The sequence below is a fragment of the Musca autumnalis genome, unplaced genomic scaffold (assembly GCF_047663935.1).
Source record: "Musca autumnalis isolate F117 unplaced genomic scaffold, ASM4766393v1 scaffold_3, whole genome shotgun sequence".
NCBI lineage: Eukaryota > Metazoa > Arthropoda > Insecta > Diptera > Muscidae > Musca > Musca autumnalis.
Window position 1 is genome coordinate 140,696,014 of NW_027411866.1, and position 22,334 is coordinate 140,718,347.

Here is a 22,334-nt window from a genome sequence, read left to right on the forward strand (position 1 = left end):
CCGATTAAACTGCATAGATAGCAATAACTACGATTTGACTCATCATTGCTGTTGGAGTATTGTTTTTGTATGCGGATCTTCTATGTCACGGAGAGGGAAGATAAGATTCTAAAGCAGCTAGCTTAACCATCAATAGGCCACTAATAACTCTTGAGTGTCCATTAAACGGATTATCGGCTAACTTGGTCAGGCAAAAACCTGGCAGCGGTTTGTTATCACATTTATCACAACAGGGCTATTTTGCTAATTCTTATCGTTTGAAAGTAAATCGCGTGCATACATATTTTTTGACAAAAAAATTGAAGGGGATCAGGCTTAGCTATAAATACGGAAATCCAAAACTTTTGCAAACACATAGTTTCGAAAGTCGACAAAGAAAAGTTTATTTCGGAAAAATGAAAGTCGCTTTGATTGCCCTTTTGGCTGGCCTCTGCCTTGTGGCCGTTAATGTGAGTTCGGTTATTTGCAAATTAGTCAAAATCGAACTATAATCACCTATCATCTGTATTTACTTTTAGGCCAATGTGGAATTACCCTCTCCCATGGAAGAAATTGATTTCGAATATATTGCCAATGATATTGCCGAAGATAACATGGATATTGATGCTCAAGTCTCTTGGATTGGTCTTTACTTTGTCCTCCACAAGGCTTTGACCACATTGAAGGGTGTCAACTGTACCATTAAAGAAGTTTATGTTATTCGTGATGCTGCTCAAGCATTTGTCAGCAATGTTCAAGCCTGCGGTGGTGAGGTGTCCAAAAAACTGCAAAACTTGATTGATGCCTGCAACAATATTATTTCCACTGCCAATGACATCATCCATGTTAACGAAAATATTTGCGGTAACACTACCACCGATGATGATAGCACCGATGCTGCTGTTGCCACCACTTTGTCCAGCAAGACTGCATGGAAATGTTTCTGGAAACTGTTGTTCAAGACCATGGACTTGAAGAATCAAGTTAAACACGCCATCTATTTGATTAAACACATTCCTTCTGTTCCCGGCGAAACTGGTGATTGTGTTAACACTGCCGTCAGCACTTTAGGTGATGCTTTCAATCAATTCCCCACCAATGTTAAAACTTGTTCTAAGTTGGTTAGCAATTAATTGGAAATAAATATTTAAAGGCATTTAAAGATAGGATATATGTCCCTCTTGTTGGTTGGTTAAGAAAGTTGAAGTCTTCGCAATGTTGGGCGCCAATTATTAATTTGGGTCAGTTAAGATAATTAGTTATTGTGATTTATTTATTTATTTTTTTTTTTTTTGATATTTCTCATCTATGAGCATTGTAGTTTCAGAATCTGCAAAAAACTTTCCTTCCATTTAAAATTAGATAAGACGCACCGTGTTTGTGCATGAACTTTTTTTTATATTTCAACGGAATAAACGCCATAGTCAGACCTTGATTTTGGAGGGTCCCCAACCAAAGCTGTGATATTCGTCCGTTTCCGAAGTCTGGAAAAGTACAGGATAGCCCCTGAAATGTTCGACCCTTTACATAGAAGCTCCGTTTGAACACTAGTGGGTGTACCTGGAAATTACAAACCTCATATTATCGTCTTACTGGAAGTGCGATGGAATCGGCCCAAGGTAATGATCACAAACGATTACGCACTGTATTATAGCTGTCGTGAAATGAGGTATGTGTTAGATTTATGGCGAATCGAAGACTTTAAAATCAGGTCCACAGATTCACTCTGGTGAATGGGAAAATTTCCACAATAGCAGTTTCATCTTTACCCATACCTCAACCGAAGAGAAAGAAGATGAACAGACCAAAGATTTATTCTACAAGCGCCTTGAGGGAGCATATGACCGGTGCCCTGGCCATGAGATTAGGATGGTTCTAGCAGATTTTAATGCTAAAATTGGTGAAGAAATGTCATTTTTCTCAAGGGTCGGCAAATTCAGACTTCATGAGGCCTCGACTTAGACAAGGCCACGGGTATTTTCCCAGATGGGACAACTTGGAACCAGATCGATAATTTTTTGATAGATAGCACCCATTCTTCCAGTGTGTTAGATGTCCAATCGATTCGAGGAGCGACTCATCTTAATTTTGCGGTACAAGTGCTATTTTACACAGGATGGAAGCTGGATGTAGAGTAACTGCACACACAACAAATAGTAAAAGCCTACTCCGCTCAAATTACGCACATGCTGGAAGACAGTACTTCTTACTGTGGAAGCATAGTGGTGAAGAATAGCCCTCTCTCTTCAAACTGTCACAAACTTCGGTACCAAAAACCACCACCTAAAAATTCATGGAGTGTCGTAGTGCTACTGAAGGGAAGAACGCGGCATTCTGGGCATGCCTGAATTCAGTAGCTACACAAAGGATAAACATCGGCAGAAGAGGAGAAATCCATTTTCTGTAGAAAAAAGAAATAGCAAGAAAAACGTAATCATGGGAAAATAAAATATTTAGGAGACAGAATGAAGTCCAACAATTTTAACAGAATCTAAAACACTGGGCTGAAGCAGACGCACACCACTGCAAACATGACGTAGGGAATCCGGTAATTGATAGGATCTGAAAGGAACATTTTATCAAGCTTTTGGTATCGACCATGGGCGGCGATAAAGATACCCCCGTAGGAATCCCAAACGAAACCATCGAGTGTGTACCGCTTAGGAAAATTGAAGTCTTTTCAGTTATTAAGCGGTTGAAGAAAAATAAAAGACCCCAGGAAGTTGGGAACCTCCAGAAATTTTCTGTTGCCTACAAAAGATACCAAGAAGTAAGTTGTTGCCTATAGAAAGCCCCAATAGGTTTTTTGTCTTCTATAGAAGATATCAAGGTCTTTTGTTGTCTCTAGAACACCTCGAGAGATCTTCTGCTGCAGATAGAATTTATCGCAGATATATTATGTTACCTACACTGTGTGCAATTTTTTGAGTCATGTTTTATTAACCATATTCTGACTCCACAGTGTGATAGAACACAAAAAAGAGAAGACGTTTTTCCCTATCTCCAGGGCTTCGGAGTCGGAGTCTAGCAAATTTTGCTGGAGTCGGAGCCGGAGTCGTGAAAAAAAGCTCGACTCCGACTCCGGGCAACAATCTGTTCTACATTTATCAAAATTTGTCAAAATTAATTTAATTTATTTAAATGATCATAGTTTAAAAAAACCCTTAATCTCTATTTTGACTACAGAATGCATATCGGAAGTATTTTTGGGTCAATTGATTGGAATAATGTTTGCATGATCCAAATATTCTTGGGTAAGATCTTTTAGAAGATTTACAGGTCATTTTAAGGAAGAAGACCAGTGATCTTCTCTTGTTTTTTTTTTTTTTATTAGAAGTCATTTATGTCTGCTGTAAAAAAACCTGTTGGACTTCTATGACTTCCTTGAAAGACCTTAACCAAATTTAAATGGAAGGAGCTTACACCTGAGAAGTTTTCGCGGATTCTGAAACTGCAATAGCCGGAGGGCTTTTTAAATAAATCGCGGTCAAATTTTCACGATTTTGCTTGAAAACCGCAAGTCCTATGGAAATGATGTAAAGAAAATGTTGTAGCATTGAAAATTTTCTCTGCACTGACTGTATCGCCTCTTTACAAAACTATGTCATGACTTCAATTTACCAACTTAAACTTATATATCTCAAAAATGGTTAAACATAGGAAATTATTGCAAAAGTCAGTATTGTAGAGAATTTCCACAGCTATATGATTTTCTCCAGTCCCATTTCGATAAGACTTGCCGTTCCCAAGCAAAATGGTGAAAACCTAATAATAAAAAACAAAAAAAAAAAAAAAAAATGTGACCTATCAAACCGATCAAATTTGAAGCAAACAACCAACTACAAAAATGTATCTCAGACCTCAATAAACATCTTTCTAGAATTTCAACAAACAAGTTTCTAGAACAAATGAAGCTTCTAGGAATGATTCTTCAAGCTAAAAATTCAATTATTTTAGATCATTCTTTCCTGTTTATGTCCGTAAATAACAAACCTTTCAAATTTCCTTGAGTTTTTAACAGTTTGTTATTTCCAAACCTGAGCAGGGGGAACGTTAAAAATAATTTAATTGTTCGTGAATTTCAGGCCTAAGAATCATTCCTAGAATCTTCATATGTTTTAAAAAGTTCTTTATTGAAATCTTAGGTACATGTTTGTAGTTGACTGTATCCTCAATTTACGGGCTGTTGCATATCTTTGGACCAGAGTCGGAGAAAAAAGTATAAAAATTTGATATTTTCAAAAGATTTTTGCTATTTTTACCATTAAGAACCGTTCATAGATATTTCGCATGTTCCAGAAAGTTGTTTATTGATGCCTTTGCTACATTATTGTAGTTGGTTGTTGTCTTGAATATTGAACGGTTTAGTATCTGTGGACCAGATACTTTGACCTTTAAAGCATAGTACACACTGACCAACAAAACTGACAGTCACCCAGGTCTATTTCGTTAATTTCAAAGTCTAGCTGAATAATTACTTTCCTAATATGTAAATAATACTTTACATATTGTATTTCATATATTTTTCGTTAAAGAACAGCTTTTATTTGCGAGAAAATTGTATTAAAAGTACGTTGACTGTCAGTTTTGACTGTCGGTGTGTACCCCGCTTAAGAATCGTCTACACATAGTACATATGAGGCGCTCAGTGCCAAAACGGCCTAACCCACAATAAAATGCTTCTGAGAAAAACGAAGTTTAAAGAAAACAAATTTTTAAAATATTTTTATATATTTTTTATTAATCATAAATACATATTAGTTGTGATATTTGTTTAAGGTTAATCAGTATGTATTAGTTTACATAGATAAAGACTGTTTTAAACAGTTAATAAAAAAATTAAAGTGACTTGGGCCGTTTTGGCATCCGTTTAAAAAATATATATTGATAGGAACTGAGGGTTAGGCCATTTTGTCTACATTTACTAAAACAGCAAAAGTTTTTCAGATGAATAATAAAAATAACTGAGAGCGTTTTAATTGATAAATAATAATTATTGGTCTTCTTCCTGGATATCTTCATCTTCGGCTCTCGTTTTTGTTTTTAAATTATTATAAAATGCATGAGTTTCGGTAAATCCTTAAACTTTGCAGATTCAATAAATCTTACTCCCGGATAAAGCGGTTCCAATTCAAAATTTATTTACTTGCTGGAGTTCCCTTTTAAATATCAACTTCTTGAAATAAAACATTTATGTCATTTGAATATTTGTTTTGAATTGTAAATGACTTCGCATTTTGGAATCGAAGCCACTGAATCTTAAGCTATTTAACTTTTGAAGTTCTGTCTTCGGAGATTTTTCTGTTTGATACTAGTTTCTCAATTGAGGATATGCTTTTAATATCATCTTTCGTTATCTTTACCAAGTGAAATGGTTCCCTTTTTTGCTGTGAGGATTACAGGATCCCAATCATCAGGCAAAATATCCTTATAATATTTTTTTCCTTTTCAATGAGACCAAAATCTTGATCGCAAGGCAGAAATGAATGGCCAGACACTAAAAAATTTTGGTCTATCTGTTCCACTGAGAAGCTCGAATTATTGACCATGTATGTACAAATAGTGCTCATTCTTATGTTACGGTTTTGGCCACCACATTGATCGCAATACATTATGAAATTCTTACAATTTACATTGGCTTTCACGTAATGCATAATACAAGACCCTATTTCCTATGGGTCACGTGAACCTATTCCCGTAACATGAGTTTTTGGCCTAACCCACACGTATTTGATATTTCTAATATGTGGCTTAGGCCATTTTGGCGTCCACATTTTGTCAAACTTTCAGTAAAGGATAAACAGTTTTCGGCATTTAGATTAACATAGGGTTAACCAATAAAATAGGGAATTTTTTAGTATATATTTCAAAAGGTTCCGATTCGATCAGCATAGTCAGTTTGATTTTTTTGAAAATGTGGGTTAGGCCGTTTTGGCGCTGAGCGCCTCATATGTTCTAGAAATATGTTTATTGAGATCTGCGGTACATTTTTGTTGTTTGGTTTATTGCTTCAAATTTGATCGGTTTGATAGCTGTAGACCAAAAAAATGTTAAAAGAGAAAAATGAGAAAAAATGTTAAAAGAAATTTGACCATGGCGATTTTGACCTTGCAGATCAAGTTTCATGGATTATATGTGTTCACAGTTTTTATTCGTTAAGATAAGAGCTACAACTTTGCCTCTGCGATAAATTCAAATTTCCTAACGGTTTGGAAGATATAGCCCAGACTAAATGACCCCTTTGGAGGCCTATAACCGCGAAAGGTGATGAGTTAAAAAAACGGCAACCAGGTGTCTTCTCTTTTTTGGTGTTCTATCACGGTGCGGTGTCAGAATATGGTTAATAATATTCGTGTTGCACAGTGCTATAGAAGAACTCTGGAGGTTTATTTTGTCTTTAGAAAAGCATGAAAAGTCTTCTATTGCCCATTAAGATCTTAACCCTTTCGGCCCCAACGTTGCTTATAAGCAACTTCGATTTTGACGTCGTTTTATTTAAAACTAACGTAAATTTTTCCTCAAAGAACACATTGCTTTGGCTAATTGTAGTCCTAAGAATGCAAAAATTATAAAAAAGTGCCAGTTGTATCCCGATCAACAGAACTACGATGCATTATTCAATGTGAAGTCTGGAAAATCACGGCATGTCAAAAATCGATGTGTACAGTCCAAATAATTTAAATCGTTTCTAAATCAAAAGGTATGAGCTTTATGTTAAACTTTAGTTTTGATTCTTCAAAAGTAAGATCAGAGGTATACTTCTATACGATTATAACATTTATATTTACATAATTGCACAAAATAATGAGCAAATAAATTTTAGATAAAAGAATCAGTCGGCTTTGCCGACAGAGATATACCCTCAGCCTATGTGAATTGAAATATTAATCTACGGACAGATCGAATGTATTTCGGGTCTCTTTAAAATTTTGTGGCCATTTTGTGCCATTGAACTTGTCGACGATAATGTAATGTTTCAAGTTTTGCGGAGGGGCTACTTAAATGAATAGATGATATAAGAAGTGGATCTGATTTTGAGAGTCATATCTGTTTGATATATATTGGTCACACTAGTTATTTCAGTAGGTCATCTTATAACTTTTGGACCAGTATGCCAGGAAGCATGAACTTGTCCACGGAAAACATAATATGACTGTAAACAGCAGGACCAGAATGAACAGCATCGGCATTCATTTCCAAAGCATATTCGAAGAGACCCTAAACTGCATTTCGACACGAATGTTGAACTTTTGTGGGGGAGCTACCCTAAGGGGGAGAAGAAGTTTTCGTGCACTCTGCGGCTACATATAGGGGTTTTTACACCTTTCGGGCTGTTTCCTCAAGAAGTACGGACTTGCCCCTGAAAAAAAAAACATTTATCGTCGTAATTGAGGTAGCGAATGCAAGTTGCTTCAATAGAAATCAAAGTGTCTCGAGAGCAGGTCTTAAAGTGAACCTATCCGATTTTGGACTGAATCGGCAGATCCGTTCGAGAGTTTTTTGCGCTCAAACCATTACACACGGTGTCGTAGGGGTTTTTTTCAACTTTCAGGCTATTTTCTCAGGAAATATGGACTTCCTCCAGATGAAACTTGCACAGTCGTATAGAGGGCACTGAATATAAGTTGCTACAACCAAAATTAAAGCGATTCAAGACCAGGCCATAAACCGAACTTTTCCGAAATTTTTTGTGGGAGGTACCCGAAGGAGTAGACCTATTGAGACCATATTGGAAGTTCATATTAATCTGGTAGAAAGTTTACGCTATACAAAGTATGGACTAAATCGGTCTCTCCCTTCAAAAGTTATAGTGCGCACAAACTTTCCGAACATTTTCGAAATTTTGTGGGGGAAGTACCGGAAGGAGTGGACCGATGTAGCTCATCGTCGAACTTAAACTAAGTTTGGGCAAACTATTACAAAGGCCAAAATTTGAACCGAATCGGTTCATCCGTTCGAGAGTTATCGTGCGCTCCAGCCAGCAGGACAGACGGACGGACATGGCTAGATCGACTCCAAATTGTCTGAAACACATTTCGTCCAAACATACTTGGGGTCTAATACCATTTTTTCGATGAGGCACATTTTCATCGTATCAAAATGTATATACACTCCTTAACCTAAAGGCTGAGGGTATAATTAGTAGATTCTTGCAGTTCTGGAACAGACCATTATTCTGTTGACTAAAGTAGACCTTAAAGGTCTTCTGTTGCATGAAGAACGCCTCTATAGGTTTTATTGTGTCTCTAGAAGACCTCGAAATGTCTTTTCTTGCTCATAGAAAATCCCAAGAGGTCCTCTTTTGCCTAAAGAAGACCATAAGAGGTCTTCTGTAGAAGACCTAAAAAGGTATTCTATTATCTATATAAGAGACTTCTAGCGGTATTCTGTTGTTTGTAGAAGGCCTTAATTATTGTGTCTCTAGAAGACCTATACAAGTCTTCTGTTGCCCATAGAAGACGTCGAGAGGTCTTCAGTTAAAGAAAGCATTAAAAGACCTTTTGTTGCATATAGAAGACCTTTAGAGGTTTTATTTTGCCAGTTAGATACCACTAGAGGTATAATAGTGCACATAGAAGACTTCTAGAGGTATGGTTTGTCTCTAGAAGACTCCGAAAGGTCCTCCATTGCCCATGGGAGACCTCAAGATGTCTTTTGCTGTCTATAGAAAACCTTCAAAGGAGCTCTGCAAGACCGGTGACGACATACTGATAAAGAGTATGCATGAATTGATTAGCCAAATTTCTCCCGTTCACAGGCAGAGAAATAAGACGGTTTGTGCCATGCGTAAGTCTCCTACCTATCACCGAACGCAGTAAAATGTTGTCGATCCTATGCTAAAACCTATGATCAGTTGAATAATCGGGTTATACAAATGTAGTTTTATATCTGGGAAATAGACAAAAGGCCAAATTTTCACCGTACGCCAAATCCTAGGGAAGAAAGACCCTTGAAAAACAGGCCAACACATAACACCGATTCGTCGAATATAAGACTGCCTTCTACAACAAAATAAGATCAAAGCTGTTCCAAGCCAAATCTGAGTTTGGCATTTTTGCTAAATCAATACGATTGTGCAGAATAAAATTAACTGACACAAGATCAGCAAGAATCTCTCTGAGACTTTCAATACCAAACGAGGTTTCAGACAGGGTCCATCGTGTGCCCTACTTAACATCTTATTAACCTCATCACCGCCTTAAATAAAACAATATCCGTTTAAAAAACAAAACCTCCTCTCATGATACAGAAATCACACTCTACCAGACACTAATACTATTTGTACTTATGTTTGTATGGATCCGAAGCATGGCTACTGCAAAAGCAGATGAGGCAGAAATTGTTGTGTTTGAAAACCTCGGATTCCTCGACAAACCAGTGTCTAAGAGATAAAGGCGTTTTTGCCACAAATCAAGAAGAAATACAAGGAATTGGCAATCAAACCAAAGGCACCGCATTGGGCGCCATTTTTCGTAATTAAGCAAAAAATAAAAAAACACTTTTAATTTTTATTTAAATTCCATTTATTAATATATGGTATACATAAATTAAACATATAACAAATAACAAAAATTATATAGTAATAAAATAAAAACTTCGTTCGAATAAAAAAATGAAATTATGTGATTTCTTTAGCAAAAAAATGTAAAAAATATTTGAGCATATTTTCATATTTTTTCGTATTTGTTTTTTCATGAATATTTAAAACAGCACCCTGTTTTCTTGATCTGTTATTTGGGAAGATAATGGAAATATTCTCTTAACATAGTAAATATTGATAATAAAATAAGGGTATATTGCACCAAAATGTGTTATGTGACAGAAGTCGTTGCAGCGCCTAACTGCGATTATCCATTTTTTTAGTTGCTTAAAATGAATTGGAACCTCATATGCATATAGAAAATATAAATTTATACAAAAATTATAGTTGTTGTTGTCATTTCCACTTATTGTCATAAAAAGCATAAAAAAATATTTAACTTTCATATTTAACTACTATAGCAAATAAATTACATTATTATTCTCTTTATTTTCTTCGTATGAATGAAAATGTTAATGAAACAAAATGATAAAAAATATGATAACTAAAATTAAAATGCATTACAAAATGTTAATTTATAATAATAACAGTTTTATGTTTTTCGTTTTTTAAATAAGTGTTTTTTGTTTTTCATTTAACCAATTTACTTTCTCCAAATTATGTTCTTATTATAGCCTAATCATTTATAATGCCTCTCTAAGGAGGAGTGTGTGAGTTCTGGCCTCCATTTCTGTCTCTCTCACTTAAATTAAACTCAGTCTGCTATTAGTTTTTCTCAATTGAGCACGCCATGGTATAATATTTTCATTATCTTCATCATCATGTTGCTGCTGTTGCGTTTGCTGTTGTTGCTGCTGCTGCTGAGATTCATTGTTATTTTGTTGAGAATTATCTCCACCATTCATTGCAGCTTTATTCTCTGTGCTCATCTGACCATTTTGTGAGTAGTTACCATAACCGTTACTGGTATTTTCCTTATTTGTGTGTGACGAAATAATCTCTGTGGCACACGAAACCATGGATATGTTATCAATGGACATGGCCCGATTCTTTAGGCGCCATGTATCGGCCACGCGGTTGTTCTCCTCAACTTTTGGCGTGTAAACTGCAGCTCTGTAGGGAGAAGAAGAAGAAAGAAAAATATTAGTATCTACTCAAATAAAAGTGAAATAAAATACAACTCAAAATATAAGATATAGCCTACTCTGGCTTAAGTGTATGTCCACGAGAACATGTGTAGAGATAGGTAATCGATTAATCGATTAGTCGACTTTTTGCAGTTAAAAGTCTAAAAATCGTGGTCGACTTTTGGCTGGAGGGAAAATAGCATAATCGATTATCTTGTGATCGATTTTAGAGTTTGCCCATTGATTGCAGACTTGACAATTTTACAGTTTTGGCGGTTTTACATTTTCAAAAGGAAACTCGAAAATCGACTAATAATCGATTTTCTACGGTTATGAAAAAGTCGAAAGTCGAGTTTTATGACAAGTGAAATAAACGCCAGACCGATAAATCGCATTTTTAGTTTTAGACCAAAATCGAAAAGTTGAAAAATCGATTATTGCTTTCCATTCTCTATCCCTAGACATGTGGCGATATCTCGTTGCTCTTTTCAACCTAACCTAAATGTAAGATAAAGAAATATATATGCATGAAATGGCGCCCAACATAAGCTAAACATTGAAATAGTATATCGAATGTGATGTTCATTCGATGGGGACATTCAAGTCAAGAGTGTCGTAGGTTGGACTTTTCGACCAGAACCATCGCATCGACAACTGTGTGAATTCTTCATAGACTTTGAATGAAAAAAAAAAAAAATATCCAAGTGTCTTGCTTTCTGAATAAAGAGTATGAGCAATAAAATATCTATAATTCTAAGGATTCAGCAGTCAAATTTATATCCTCGAGGGTATAAAAAATGTGTCTCATCGAAATAATGGTTTAGATCCTAAATATATGTTTGTAAGAAATGCGTTTCAGACAATTTGGATTCGAATTAGTCATATCCATCCGTCTGTCCTGCAGGCTGGAGAGCACCATAACACTCTTACGGACAAACTGATTTGATCCAAAATTTGATCCTCGAAGTATTTTGTACAAACCATGATCAAGTGCAAATATGGGCCACATCAGTCCACTCCAAAAGTTCAATATTTATCGTTAAAATGTTGTATTCAAACCGGTTTGGTCCAACATTTGTTTCTCGTAATATTTTATCTATATATAGATCAGGTCGGAATATCAGGTATATTTGTTTGGACAAAATCCGTTTCAGAGAATTTGTGGCGAATTAACCATGTCTGTCTTTTAGGATGGAGCGCAGGATAGCTCTCGAGCAACCGATTTGGTTCAAAATTTGGTCCTAGTAATATCTTGTATAACCTTAGAACAAGATCGAAGATGGGCCATTTTGTTGCACTCCTGCCGTTATTATTTTTTTTTATGGGAGCAAGTCCACACTTCCTGAGATAATGACCCAAAAGCTCTAAAAAAACCTGGCGGTAACGAACAATAATGATGATGATGAAGATCCGATTTTTCTGAAACTTTACGCACTGTGCAATTTCTTTCAAATGTACATCTAGTTCCAAGAAGGTCTATATCGGACAACACATTCGATTACATTTCTGTACTGTTACATTCACTTATATCGCAAGTTCGACATAATCAATTATCGGAGGCAAGACTGGATTAAAATCCCACGTTGGGCGCCATTCGTAATGTTTCTTATAAACATTTATAAAAATAAGTAGAAACGGCGTTAAGTTCGACCGGACAGAACTTATCATAAGCTCCACCATAAATTATATTGAAACTAGATTTCAGCCATTTCGGTTGAACAATGTGCCTAAAACCTTCAAAGTATCGAAAATCGGGAAGGTACCGTTCTAGGGGAGCTATAACAAAACGTTGACCTACAGCATCAAGTTTCTGGTGGAAAAGGTAATGCCACAAGGAATACCGAAAACGACCTTTCAGCCATTCTTGTACCATATTAAGACTAATCCTTGAAAATACCGAAAATTAGAAGAGACCGTTCTATGATGGCTATATGAAAACGTGGACCTATACTGATAATTCTCTTGTCGTATCTTTTATTCCCCCATCGAAGACTAAAGACAAAGATTCAGCCATTTCGGTTTGATTATGAAGCTAAAACACGTAAAAAAGCGTTAAGTTCGGCCGGACCGAACTTTTCATACCCTCCACCATAAAATATTCTGAACTAAAATTGTGTTGACAATTTTTGGTGGGCTAGAAATTGGGATGTACCGTTACAGAGGGGTTATAATAAAACAAGGACCTATGTTGACAGTTTTTGATGGGAGCCTTCAATGTCAAATAACTCCTAATTCAGTTAAAAATTGTAGCTAAAATCCTCAAAATACCGAAAATCGGTACATAACGTGGGAACTTTAAATGTTATTAACAGCTAGTTCAGAGGTACCCCTATACATATGTGGGCTATACGAAAATATGAACTTAAATGAACAATTTTGTTTCAAATTACAGAAAGTTCGTCCAACAAATAAAGCTTAGGTACGGAAAATCGGGAGGTTTGTTTTGGGGCTATACCGAAACATGGACCTACGTTCGGTTAAACATTTAAAGTAAAATCCTCAAAGTACCGAAAATCGGGAGCTATCGTTATATTTGGGCTATGTTGAAAATCGTTGATGTAGATGTGTGGCGACCACTATAACCTTCAAATGTCAAATTACAGTTAGCTCGGTTAAAAATTGTAGATAAAATTGTCAAATTACTCAAAATCGGGAAGTACCATTATATGCTAGCTATATCCAAACATGGACCTATGTTGACAATTTTTGCTAGAGAGGTGTTGTGACCACTTAGAACTTCAAATGCCAAATTACTGCTAGTTCGGTTTAATATTGTAGCTAAAATCATCAAATTACTGAAAATCGGGAGGTACCGTTATATGGGGGCTTTATCCATACTTGGACCTTTCTTGACATATTTTGGTGGAGAGGTGTGATGACCACTAAGAACTTCAAATGTCAAATGTTCAAATTACAGCTAATTCGGTTAAAACTTGTAGGTAAAATTCTCAAAATACCGAAAATCGGGAGGTAAAGTTATATGGGGCTATACCAAAACATGAACCTAAGTTCATAATTTTCTTCGAATATAAGTTTTTTGGTCACTAAGAACCCTAAATATCAAATTATAGCAAATTCGGTCCAGAAATGTGACTTCAAACGTCAAAATACCTGAAATCGGGCGGTAACGTTACATGGGGGCTATTCCAAAACATGAACCTATGTCCACTAGTTTTGTTATATAAGTTTATTGACACTTAAGAACCCTAAATGTCAATTTATAGCTAAATCGGTCTGAAAATGCAACTAAAATCGTCAAAATGCCGTAAATCGGGGGTACCGTTATATGGGGGCTATACCAAAACGTAGACCTATGTCCACAAGTTTTATTATATAAGTTTTTTGACACTTAAGAACCCTAAATGTCAAATTATAGCTAAATCGTTCTGAAAATGTAGCTAAAAACGTCAAAATATCGTAAATCGGGGGGGTACCGTTATATGGGGGCTATACCAAAACGTGGACCGTTATAGCCCATCATCGAATTTGACCTACCTGCAAACAAAAGACGCATTTTCCCAAAATTTCAGCGTCATATCTCCATTTTTGTGGATGCTAGAGTGATTACCACAGACGGACATGCACAGATCGACTCAGAATTTTACCCTGATCAAGAATATATATCGTCACCTGAAATGCCCAAAGACGTAACCCTCAAAGCGTTACGTTTCAGGTGATGATATACTTTATAGGGTCGCAAATGAGTATTTCAATGCGTTACAAACGGAAAAAAACAAACTTAATTGAACCCGAACATTCAGCGTGCAATGCGGGTGCGCATACCAGTGCACCAAGGTGTTCAAAACTTTAAAGTCCCATATTGGGCGCCACTCAGGTAAGTTATTGAAGTGAAATGTGACGAATCTTTATTTGATTTTCGAAGATATTTTTGCAAATGAAAAAGGAAAGTCGCACAATTTTAGGCGACCGGCTTTGCTGTTGATTTATTAGGTAATCAGGCATATCGGATGTGGGAGTTATTTTTTTTAACAAAACTTAGTACATAACTTAGTACATAATCAACATGTCATTCTTCTGTAAGTCAGATCTGGTAAAAGAATATAGAATGTCCGAGCCAAATTCGAGCTAAGTCGACTAAAAAAGCCAGCAGAATGTTAGAATAGAACATTGGATGTAATTGGGTATTATAAACCACAGTGGCAATGCAGCCAGAATTGTTCTTTTGTAGGAAATATTTTAGAAGTATTGATAACCTCTCACGAGGCCCTGGACTCAAAAATACGGAAATACATTGCAATTTTAAAAGGAAGATAGATACTGAAATATGGACCAAACTTGATTAGGACTTAGGTGTTTTAGCTCATTTTGATGATTTCTCACTAGGCCCTGAACGCAAAATAAATGCATTGCAATTAAAAAAATAAATTCTGCAATGGTCTGTCATTTACTTATTTCACCAGACTTGATTAAGACTTCGGTATTTAGCTCATCCGTAGAACGCTCCTTTTAGTTCAGTTTATAAATAAACTAGTCCTCAGTCCTTCATGCATTAACATAACGAATAACATATATTTTATAAATTTATTTCTGTGAAACTCTACTAATTTTCTTATTTTTCCAAGAAAGAAGTCCCACTTACTTGAGTTTATTTTCGGTTTCTTCACGACGTGCCAACAGATCACGCTTCCATTGGGGTATTTGTGAGAGACGACGATTTTCCGCTTCTTTTGCCATGCGTTCTTCAAATTCTTTCTTCGCTTTTTCGGCCGCCTTCTTAGCCATCATTTGTCGTTTCCAGTCGGGTATAATATTACCGGCTGGATCTTTTTCCGGTATCTGTAAATAAATCTTAGACAATTTATGAAATGTCCGCCAGGTGCGGGAATTATTTCCATACTCACTTGATCGACATAATTACTGGCCGTAAATTGTTTAGTAATTTCCGAATAATGTTCAGAATCGAAACGATTGGCCATTTGTTTTTCAACTTTCATTTTCTTAATGCCCGGAATATCTTTGGAGATTTTCAATTCGGCAATAAGATCAGTTTTCAAATAGGTATCTGTTGTCGAGGATAGGCACTGCATGCTGAGACTGCGGGCTGGCATTTGATAGGGTTTGGGTACTTTTTGGGTATCGGTACGACGAAGCTGTGGTAAAGAATTTGTTTCAGCATAAGATTTTATATGCAATTGAGGCGGAGAGTGCTTTGTGCTGTTACTTACTTGTACACTATTTAAATCTTGTATGGATATCGCTGACAATGGCTGATGCTGTTTCCTTGTTGTCGTATCCTGATGATGCGAATTTTGTGATTGTAAACTAATCGATTTGCCGTTATTGTGTCGATCGTTGTTATTGATTGTATTATGTTGTGGCAACGGGGTCATTGGCAATGGCGGTGGTGGTGGCGGTTTTGGTGGATCAAATGCTACAGGATGCTGGTTGGACACCTGTATGTGCATATAGTCTTCTGAATCCGTAGACCTGTAAGGGGAAGATAAATTTGGCGTTTATATTTATGTGGAGTAAGGTGCTACGAACTTATAATCTGAAAGACTCCCAGATCTGTTTTAGCAAAGTCTTGGGTGTAAAAAACAAACTTCCTATTGGTGTGACAGGCCATCAAGTGAATACGTACGGCTCTAGAATAAGTTATAGAATCGTTTTGGGTTTCTTTTAAGTCATGTCAACGTTTGTTAAGTTCTCTAAGTTTGGCAGTGTATTTCAGGAATGTTTAACCAAAGTTGTAATGTTGCTTGGCTAAAACGGTACCTCCCAGTTTCAGGTATTTATGTCGAAATCGCATTATTTGCAAATCTGCACCTGGAATGTCGGAACTCTTTGCAGAGTAGGTGCAGTTAGGGCACTGACGGATGTATTTTATTATCGCCTTACAGGAAGTGTGGGCAGACATGATATCACAAGCGATGCACTGCACTGCTGCCATGAAATGAAAGCTAGGTCTTGGATTTATCGTAAAACAGAGGTAAGAAAATTTGCACAATCAGCATAAAAGCAAAGTCCTTTAACATCAGTCTCGTCTGCGACCATGCCGCGACCGAAGAGAAAGATCTGATGAGGAAGGATATATTCTACGAGGGCCGCTACCTTGGTCATGACATGAAGACTCTTCTAGGAGATTTTAATTTTAAAATTGGGAGGGAAAATATCTTTGGTCCCACAGTCTGCAAGTTTAGCCTTCATGAGCTAACATCCAAAAATGGAATGTGAGAAAACCAGAATGATCAAATTGTGATAGACTGGAGGTACTCTCCCAGTGGGTTAGGTGTCCGATCCATTTGAGGAGCAAGTACCGTTCCGGACCATTTTCTTGTGCAGCCAAGGTACGCACTCGTCTTAATGTTGCGGCAAAGGTGCGATCTAACACAGGACGAAAGCTGCATATATGTCGAGAAGCTGTAAACCCTACAGGTAGTAGTATAAGGCTACTCCGGTCAACTTACGCACATGCTGGAAGACTCTACTCCTTTTGTGGAAGGGCTGTGATAAAGAATAGCTCATACCCAGCCAAAATTCGGATCCGATAGTCATTATGTAACCCATTATAAAGTAATGTAAACAAAAATAACTACTTATATTACTCCTTACTATGTTATGAGTACGATGGCACAGAGCGTGTGTGTTCGACTACAAATTCTAGGGTTGTGTGTTCAACGCTCACCGTCGGCACGCGAATTTTTTGTTGACAAAATAAAAAAACTAATAGCGATGCACATGTAAACGTTTAAACAAGCCTTAATGTTCGTACGCGTGGCCTAGTGTGTAGTGTGTTCGGTCACAAATCAGAAGTTCTCATGATCAAATCTAGCAGGGAGCGAAATAAAATAAAATAAAAACATGAAGTGTGTTGATATTGAAAACAGATTCCACCTCAACTGTTCTAAACATAGCTTATTTTTCATTTCTTTATCGATAGATAGCGCGCACTCCAGTCGTTTTAGTAGACCACCGTATAACTTAGATGTTTTGGACCACTTAGATGTTTTCCCACGGGATATGCCAATCTTCTACTGGGCGCGTCTTCCCGGGTGGCGGATGGAAAGGGGTCTCTGAGATATGTGGAGTCAGCGCTGTTTGAGGGAAACCGAAGGCGATGCTGTCTTCACATATCTCAAAGACCTTGGTGGTTTTTTTTTCATTTAAACCCCCCGTGGACCAAAATTGGATCGGGGTAGTTCCCTTAAACAAATCAACTAAGATGGGTAAAAGACGTAAAAGGAGTAAAGTTACGGTGCAGGGAGTTAATAACCCAGTACCGGCGGTAAGCGTTGGTGAGATCACAAGCCACGTACCGTCGAGATCAAGCGATTGTGGTCCGGCTGTCTTAGGTGTGGATGCCTTGGCACCTACAGCTGTAACTGTTACAAGGGCAGAAATGCAATCTGCAATATAGATGACGAACCGGCAACGTCAAAGGACAACGCTTTAGCCATAACAGGTGTAAATCAGTTCTCGGGTGACAGGACCGTAGTCTTGGGCGGGGACGACCTACACGGAAATCTCAAAGTTATTGGAGACAGTCTTGAGAGACAGAGTAGGGAACTCCTTGACCAACTGGAGAGACTTGTTCCGACCATGCTACCAGAGGACTTGTTAAATAATCACACCCTCACTGACGACGAACTGGACATTACGGTGATCCCAGCTGAGTCAACTAGGAGGTCTGATGATGGCATGCCCACTGACGGTGATGTGGTCGAAGAGGTTGTGGACCTAGGTTCACAACCCCTAACAAATCGAATCCAGTCTGGTCCTGTATTGGCACCCGCCGATACTAAGCTTCGGAGGCAGATTGCTACTGAGTCAATGGATGCTGATGGAGAATCTAAAGAGGATCCAACGATGAAGAATCAACGAAAACTCCAACAATAGCCACTGACTCTAAGTCTCCGGCCTGCGTTGGGGAATCCAAGGAGACTTCATCGACGGACACCGACGTAACTGCAATATCCGCCAAAGAGGCTGCAGATACGAGGAACTATAAACGTGCGATTTCGTATCTGCTCAAGTTCGTGGGAAGGGACGCGAACTCGCATTCAAAGAGGGAGATTATGTTCATCAAGAGTAAGCTCAAGCACGTTAGGAAGCTCGAAAGAACTTATCCTAATGCACCCAGATGTGAGCTCTTGGTGAAAAAAATTTTCCTCCCAAACACTGTCGCTGCTTCAACCTAATACTCGAAAGAGACTGCGGTGACAAGCAAAAAAGTGGAGGTGAAGCCTGCTGCTTCTGGCAGTAAGGTGGAACCTAAAGCTGTTCCGAAGCCAAGCCCGGATCTGAAAGGACTGGAAAAGGATAAGGGGCATAATCCGACACCAAAAGACTCTCAAAAGGGTAGTCAACTGGGGAAGGCGACTGTCCCAATCCGGATCCTACCCCACACAAGGGTAAAGCGGAAGAACAAAAGGTTTCTGAGACCCGTGCAAGCTGTTCGAGAGACTCGACGGGAGGATCGTCTGGGGAACCATCGACTTCTGAGAAGGCGAACAAGTCCTCACAGCCAAAGACTGTGAAGCGGGTTCGCTCTTCAGAAGACCCACAGCCTTCGCCAAAGAAGACGATGACCTCCCAGGCGGTCAACAAGGCAGACTCCTATGCTGGCGTTCTCGATCGCAAAACCAAGTGAAGTAGCGCCAGTACTGAGAAAGCGTCCACCACCTCGGGAAAAGCTGCTACCAACGGCCGTGATCAAGGACGTAGGAAACCCTATGCCAAAACGGCCACAGTGGCTACCGATGACAATCTCTTGGTTGCAATCATCGACAGAGCTGACCCATTCGGGAAAATCAGCGAAAGTCACTGGTTGCTCTTCGAGACTCGTCTTCGCAGAGCCAGTGTGTCCACTGAGTTAGATCAGGGTGACCGTCAGTTTGGTGGCGCGTTTCTTCAGAAGGAAGTTAAGGTCATCAAATGTCTCAACAGGAGCTCGCAAGAGTACCTTAAAAAGACCGTTAATGGCTTCAACGACCTTTAGGAGGGGGCAGAAATTGCTGCGGTCCCTGTAGCGGAGATACCATCTAGGAAGGTATTCCCAGCATGAACTTTTTTGAGGGAGGTGCCCTAAGGAGTGGAACGATAGAGTCCATTTTCGAAGTTAAACTACAGGGGACAAAGTATTACGAAAACCAAATTTTGGACCCAATCGGTTGATCCGTTCGATACTTATCGTGAGCTTCAGCCACTACACGTGGTGCCATAGGGTCTTTTACAGCTTTCGGGCCACGTTCTCAGGAAGTGTGGACTTGCCCCCGAAAAAAACTTGTATCGTCGTAATTTGGGCAGCGAATACTACTCGAGACCAGCTGTTAAACCGCACTTTTCCTAAATTTCTTGAGGGAGGAACACGAAGGAGTTGGCCTATATAGTCCATATACGAACCCGATGTATGACTCGTAGAAATATTACGATGATTATATTAGGGACGAAATCGGTTACTTCCTATAAAACTTATCGTACGCTCCATTTTAGCTAAAAGTTTTGAACTGAAGTGGGGGAGGAGCCAAAAGAAGTGGACCGATATGTACAATTTTTGAATTTTATCTAAGATTTGCAGAAATATTTCGATATGCAAAGTTTCGAATAACCCACTACACAGCTCGGAAGTTGTCGTGCGCACCATACGGTGGCCGTATGAGTTTTTTTTTAAGCTTTCGCACCATTTTCTCAGTAAGTAATAGAGGCTCAATGTGTAACCAGTTGCACATTTTAGTGAGGTATTAAAGTGGGCTTTACCGACATTTTTAGCGGGAGGTACCTGAAGGCGATGCCGATATAGTCCATATTCGATCTACATATGTTTGACAAAAATATTACGATGGGCAAAGTATGGACTAAATCGGTTACTCCTTCGTTCGCACCATTTTTTGGTAACAATTTTGAACTTTTGTGGGGGAGCTACGCGAGGGAGTGGACCGATTGGGCCATTTTCGAACTTGATCTAAGTTGGAATAAAATATTACGATGGTCAATTGTTGGGTGACGTAGGGATGGAAGATACCAAGCAACGGTCCTGACCGGTTTTAACATGGCAAAGCCCAGGATTTATCTTGGCCCCTCTTTCATCCCAAGTGGACACTGACCTCCCCGTTGTGTCACCTGGGGAACTGCCTTTAACACCCGTTAAAGGTAGTGAGCTAACATGTGCCGCGCGTTCACCCATAAGAACGTTAAAAACTTGGGTTTGGGCGTCGGGTTAGTAACCCTCCCCTAGAAAAAACAGCCTACTATGAAAAAACGAAAGAAAAGAAAACAAACCCCTCTAAAGTTGATGAACCCCGCAAACGTTTTAAGGACCATGATCAGCGAATCTGCAGCTGGAATGTTCGCAATCTTTATAGAGAAGGTGCAGTCTTCGCATTGGCAGACGTACTTGAAAAGTACAAGGCCGATATGACTGCCATACAGGAAATACGATGGATTGGGAAAGGCGTCACAACAACACCTAAAGGTGACGCACTGTATTTTAGCTGCCATGACGTAAAGCATGAGTTTGGTTGTGGATTCGTAGTTAGTCGGAGACTAAAACATCTGGTATCCAGCTTCACCCCAGTGAATGAAAGACTTGCTGCAATTCGAATAAAAGCTAAATTCTTCAACATCAGCTTTATTTGCGCTCATGCTCCCACTGAAGAAAAGGACGAACAGACCAAAGATATATTTTACGAGCGCTTAGAAGAAACATATGACCGTTACCCTGCCCATGACATTAAAATCATTCTAGGCGATTTTAATGCCAAAATTGGAAGGGAGAATATCTTTGGCCCAAAAGTCAGGAAATTCAGTCTCCACAGTGAAACATCTGACAATGGTATGAGGCTGATAGACTTTGCAGCTGCAAAAAACATGGTAGTTAGCAGTATCAGATTTAATCATCTCGATATTCATAAGTGCACCTGGCTGTCTCCAGATCACGAAACAAGAAACCAAATTGATCATGTTGTGATAGATGGAAGACATTAATCGAGCGTGTTGGATGTACGATCGTTCCGAGGCCCAAACATTGATTCGGACCACTACCTTGTTGCAGCAAAGGTACGCACCCGCTTAAACGTAGCAAACAAAGTCCGAACAGACACAACACGAAAGTTAGACATCGGTAAGCTGCAACCACAACAGATAGCCACAGCATATTCACTCAACTAGCCCAATTGCTTAACGCGAGCACTCCTCATCCCGATAACATATCAGCGCAATGGCAAAGTATTGCCCACTCCATGCAAATAGCCGCAAAATCCATACTTGGATACCAGAGACCTCCACCAAGGAATCCATGGTATAATTAGGAGTGTCGTGCTGCCACCGAAGAGCAGGAAAAAGAGAGAGATGGAAAAGCGGGAGTGTGAAAAAATCGAGATGTACAGGAGGCAGAATGAAGTCCGAAAATTCTACCAAAGAGTCAAGCATCAAACTGATGGCTTTGGTACAGGCACATCCTCCTGTAGAGACCAGCAAGGTAATTTGGTAACTGATGCAGATAGTGTACTCAGGATATGGAAAGAACATTTTTCAAATCTGTTGGTATCCAATAGCAGCGAAGACGACGAAGATACCACAGTCCCAATCCCAGAAGATGGTATTGAATGTATACCGCCGAGGTAAAGACAGCAATAAATCGGCTGAAGAATAATAAGGCAGCAGGGGCCGATGGCTTACCAGCCGAGCTGTTCAAAACCGGAGGCGACACGCTGATAAGGTGTATTCAT

At 38.6% G+C, this 22,334-nt stretch overlaps 2 protein-coding genes across 5 annotated transcripts in view; one reads left to right on the top strand and one right to left on the bottom strand.

Moving 5' to 3' along the window:
- Positions 1-395: 395 nt before the first annotated feature.
- LOC141398315 (uncharacterized) lies at positions 396-1,112 on the top strand. The gene is made up of 2 exons (XM_073975598.1): positions 396-449; positions 519-1,112. Exons 1-2 carry the CDS (start codon positions 396-398, stop codon positions 1,110-1,112), a joined length of 648 nt encoding a protein of 215 aa, XP_073831699.1.
- An 8,373-nt stretch (positions 1,113-9,485) lies between these two features.
- f (espin protein forked) overlaps positions 9,486-22,334 on the bottom strand; it is a 325,622-nt gene continuing 312,773 nt past the window's right edge. For 3 of the 4 annotated variants that reach the window (XM_073974572.1, XM_073974571.1, XM_073974569.1), the window contains 4 exons: positions 15,834-16,095; positions 15,510-15,758; positions 15,248-15,456; positions 9,486-10,633 (listed from right to left, as the gene is read on the bottom strand). In XM_073974572.1, the coding sequence (XP_073830673.1) occupies positions 10,264-10,633; positions 15,248-15,456; positions 15,510-15,758; positions 15,834-16,095 (1,090 nt within the window). In that variant the 3' untranslated portion in view covers positions 9,486-10,263. The remainder of the gene's footprint in view (positions 10,634-15,247; positions 15,457-15,509; positions 15,759-15,833; positions 16,096-22,334) is intronic. The other variant, XM_073974570.1, reaches the window with a different exon arrangement.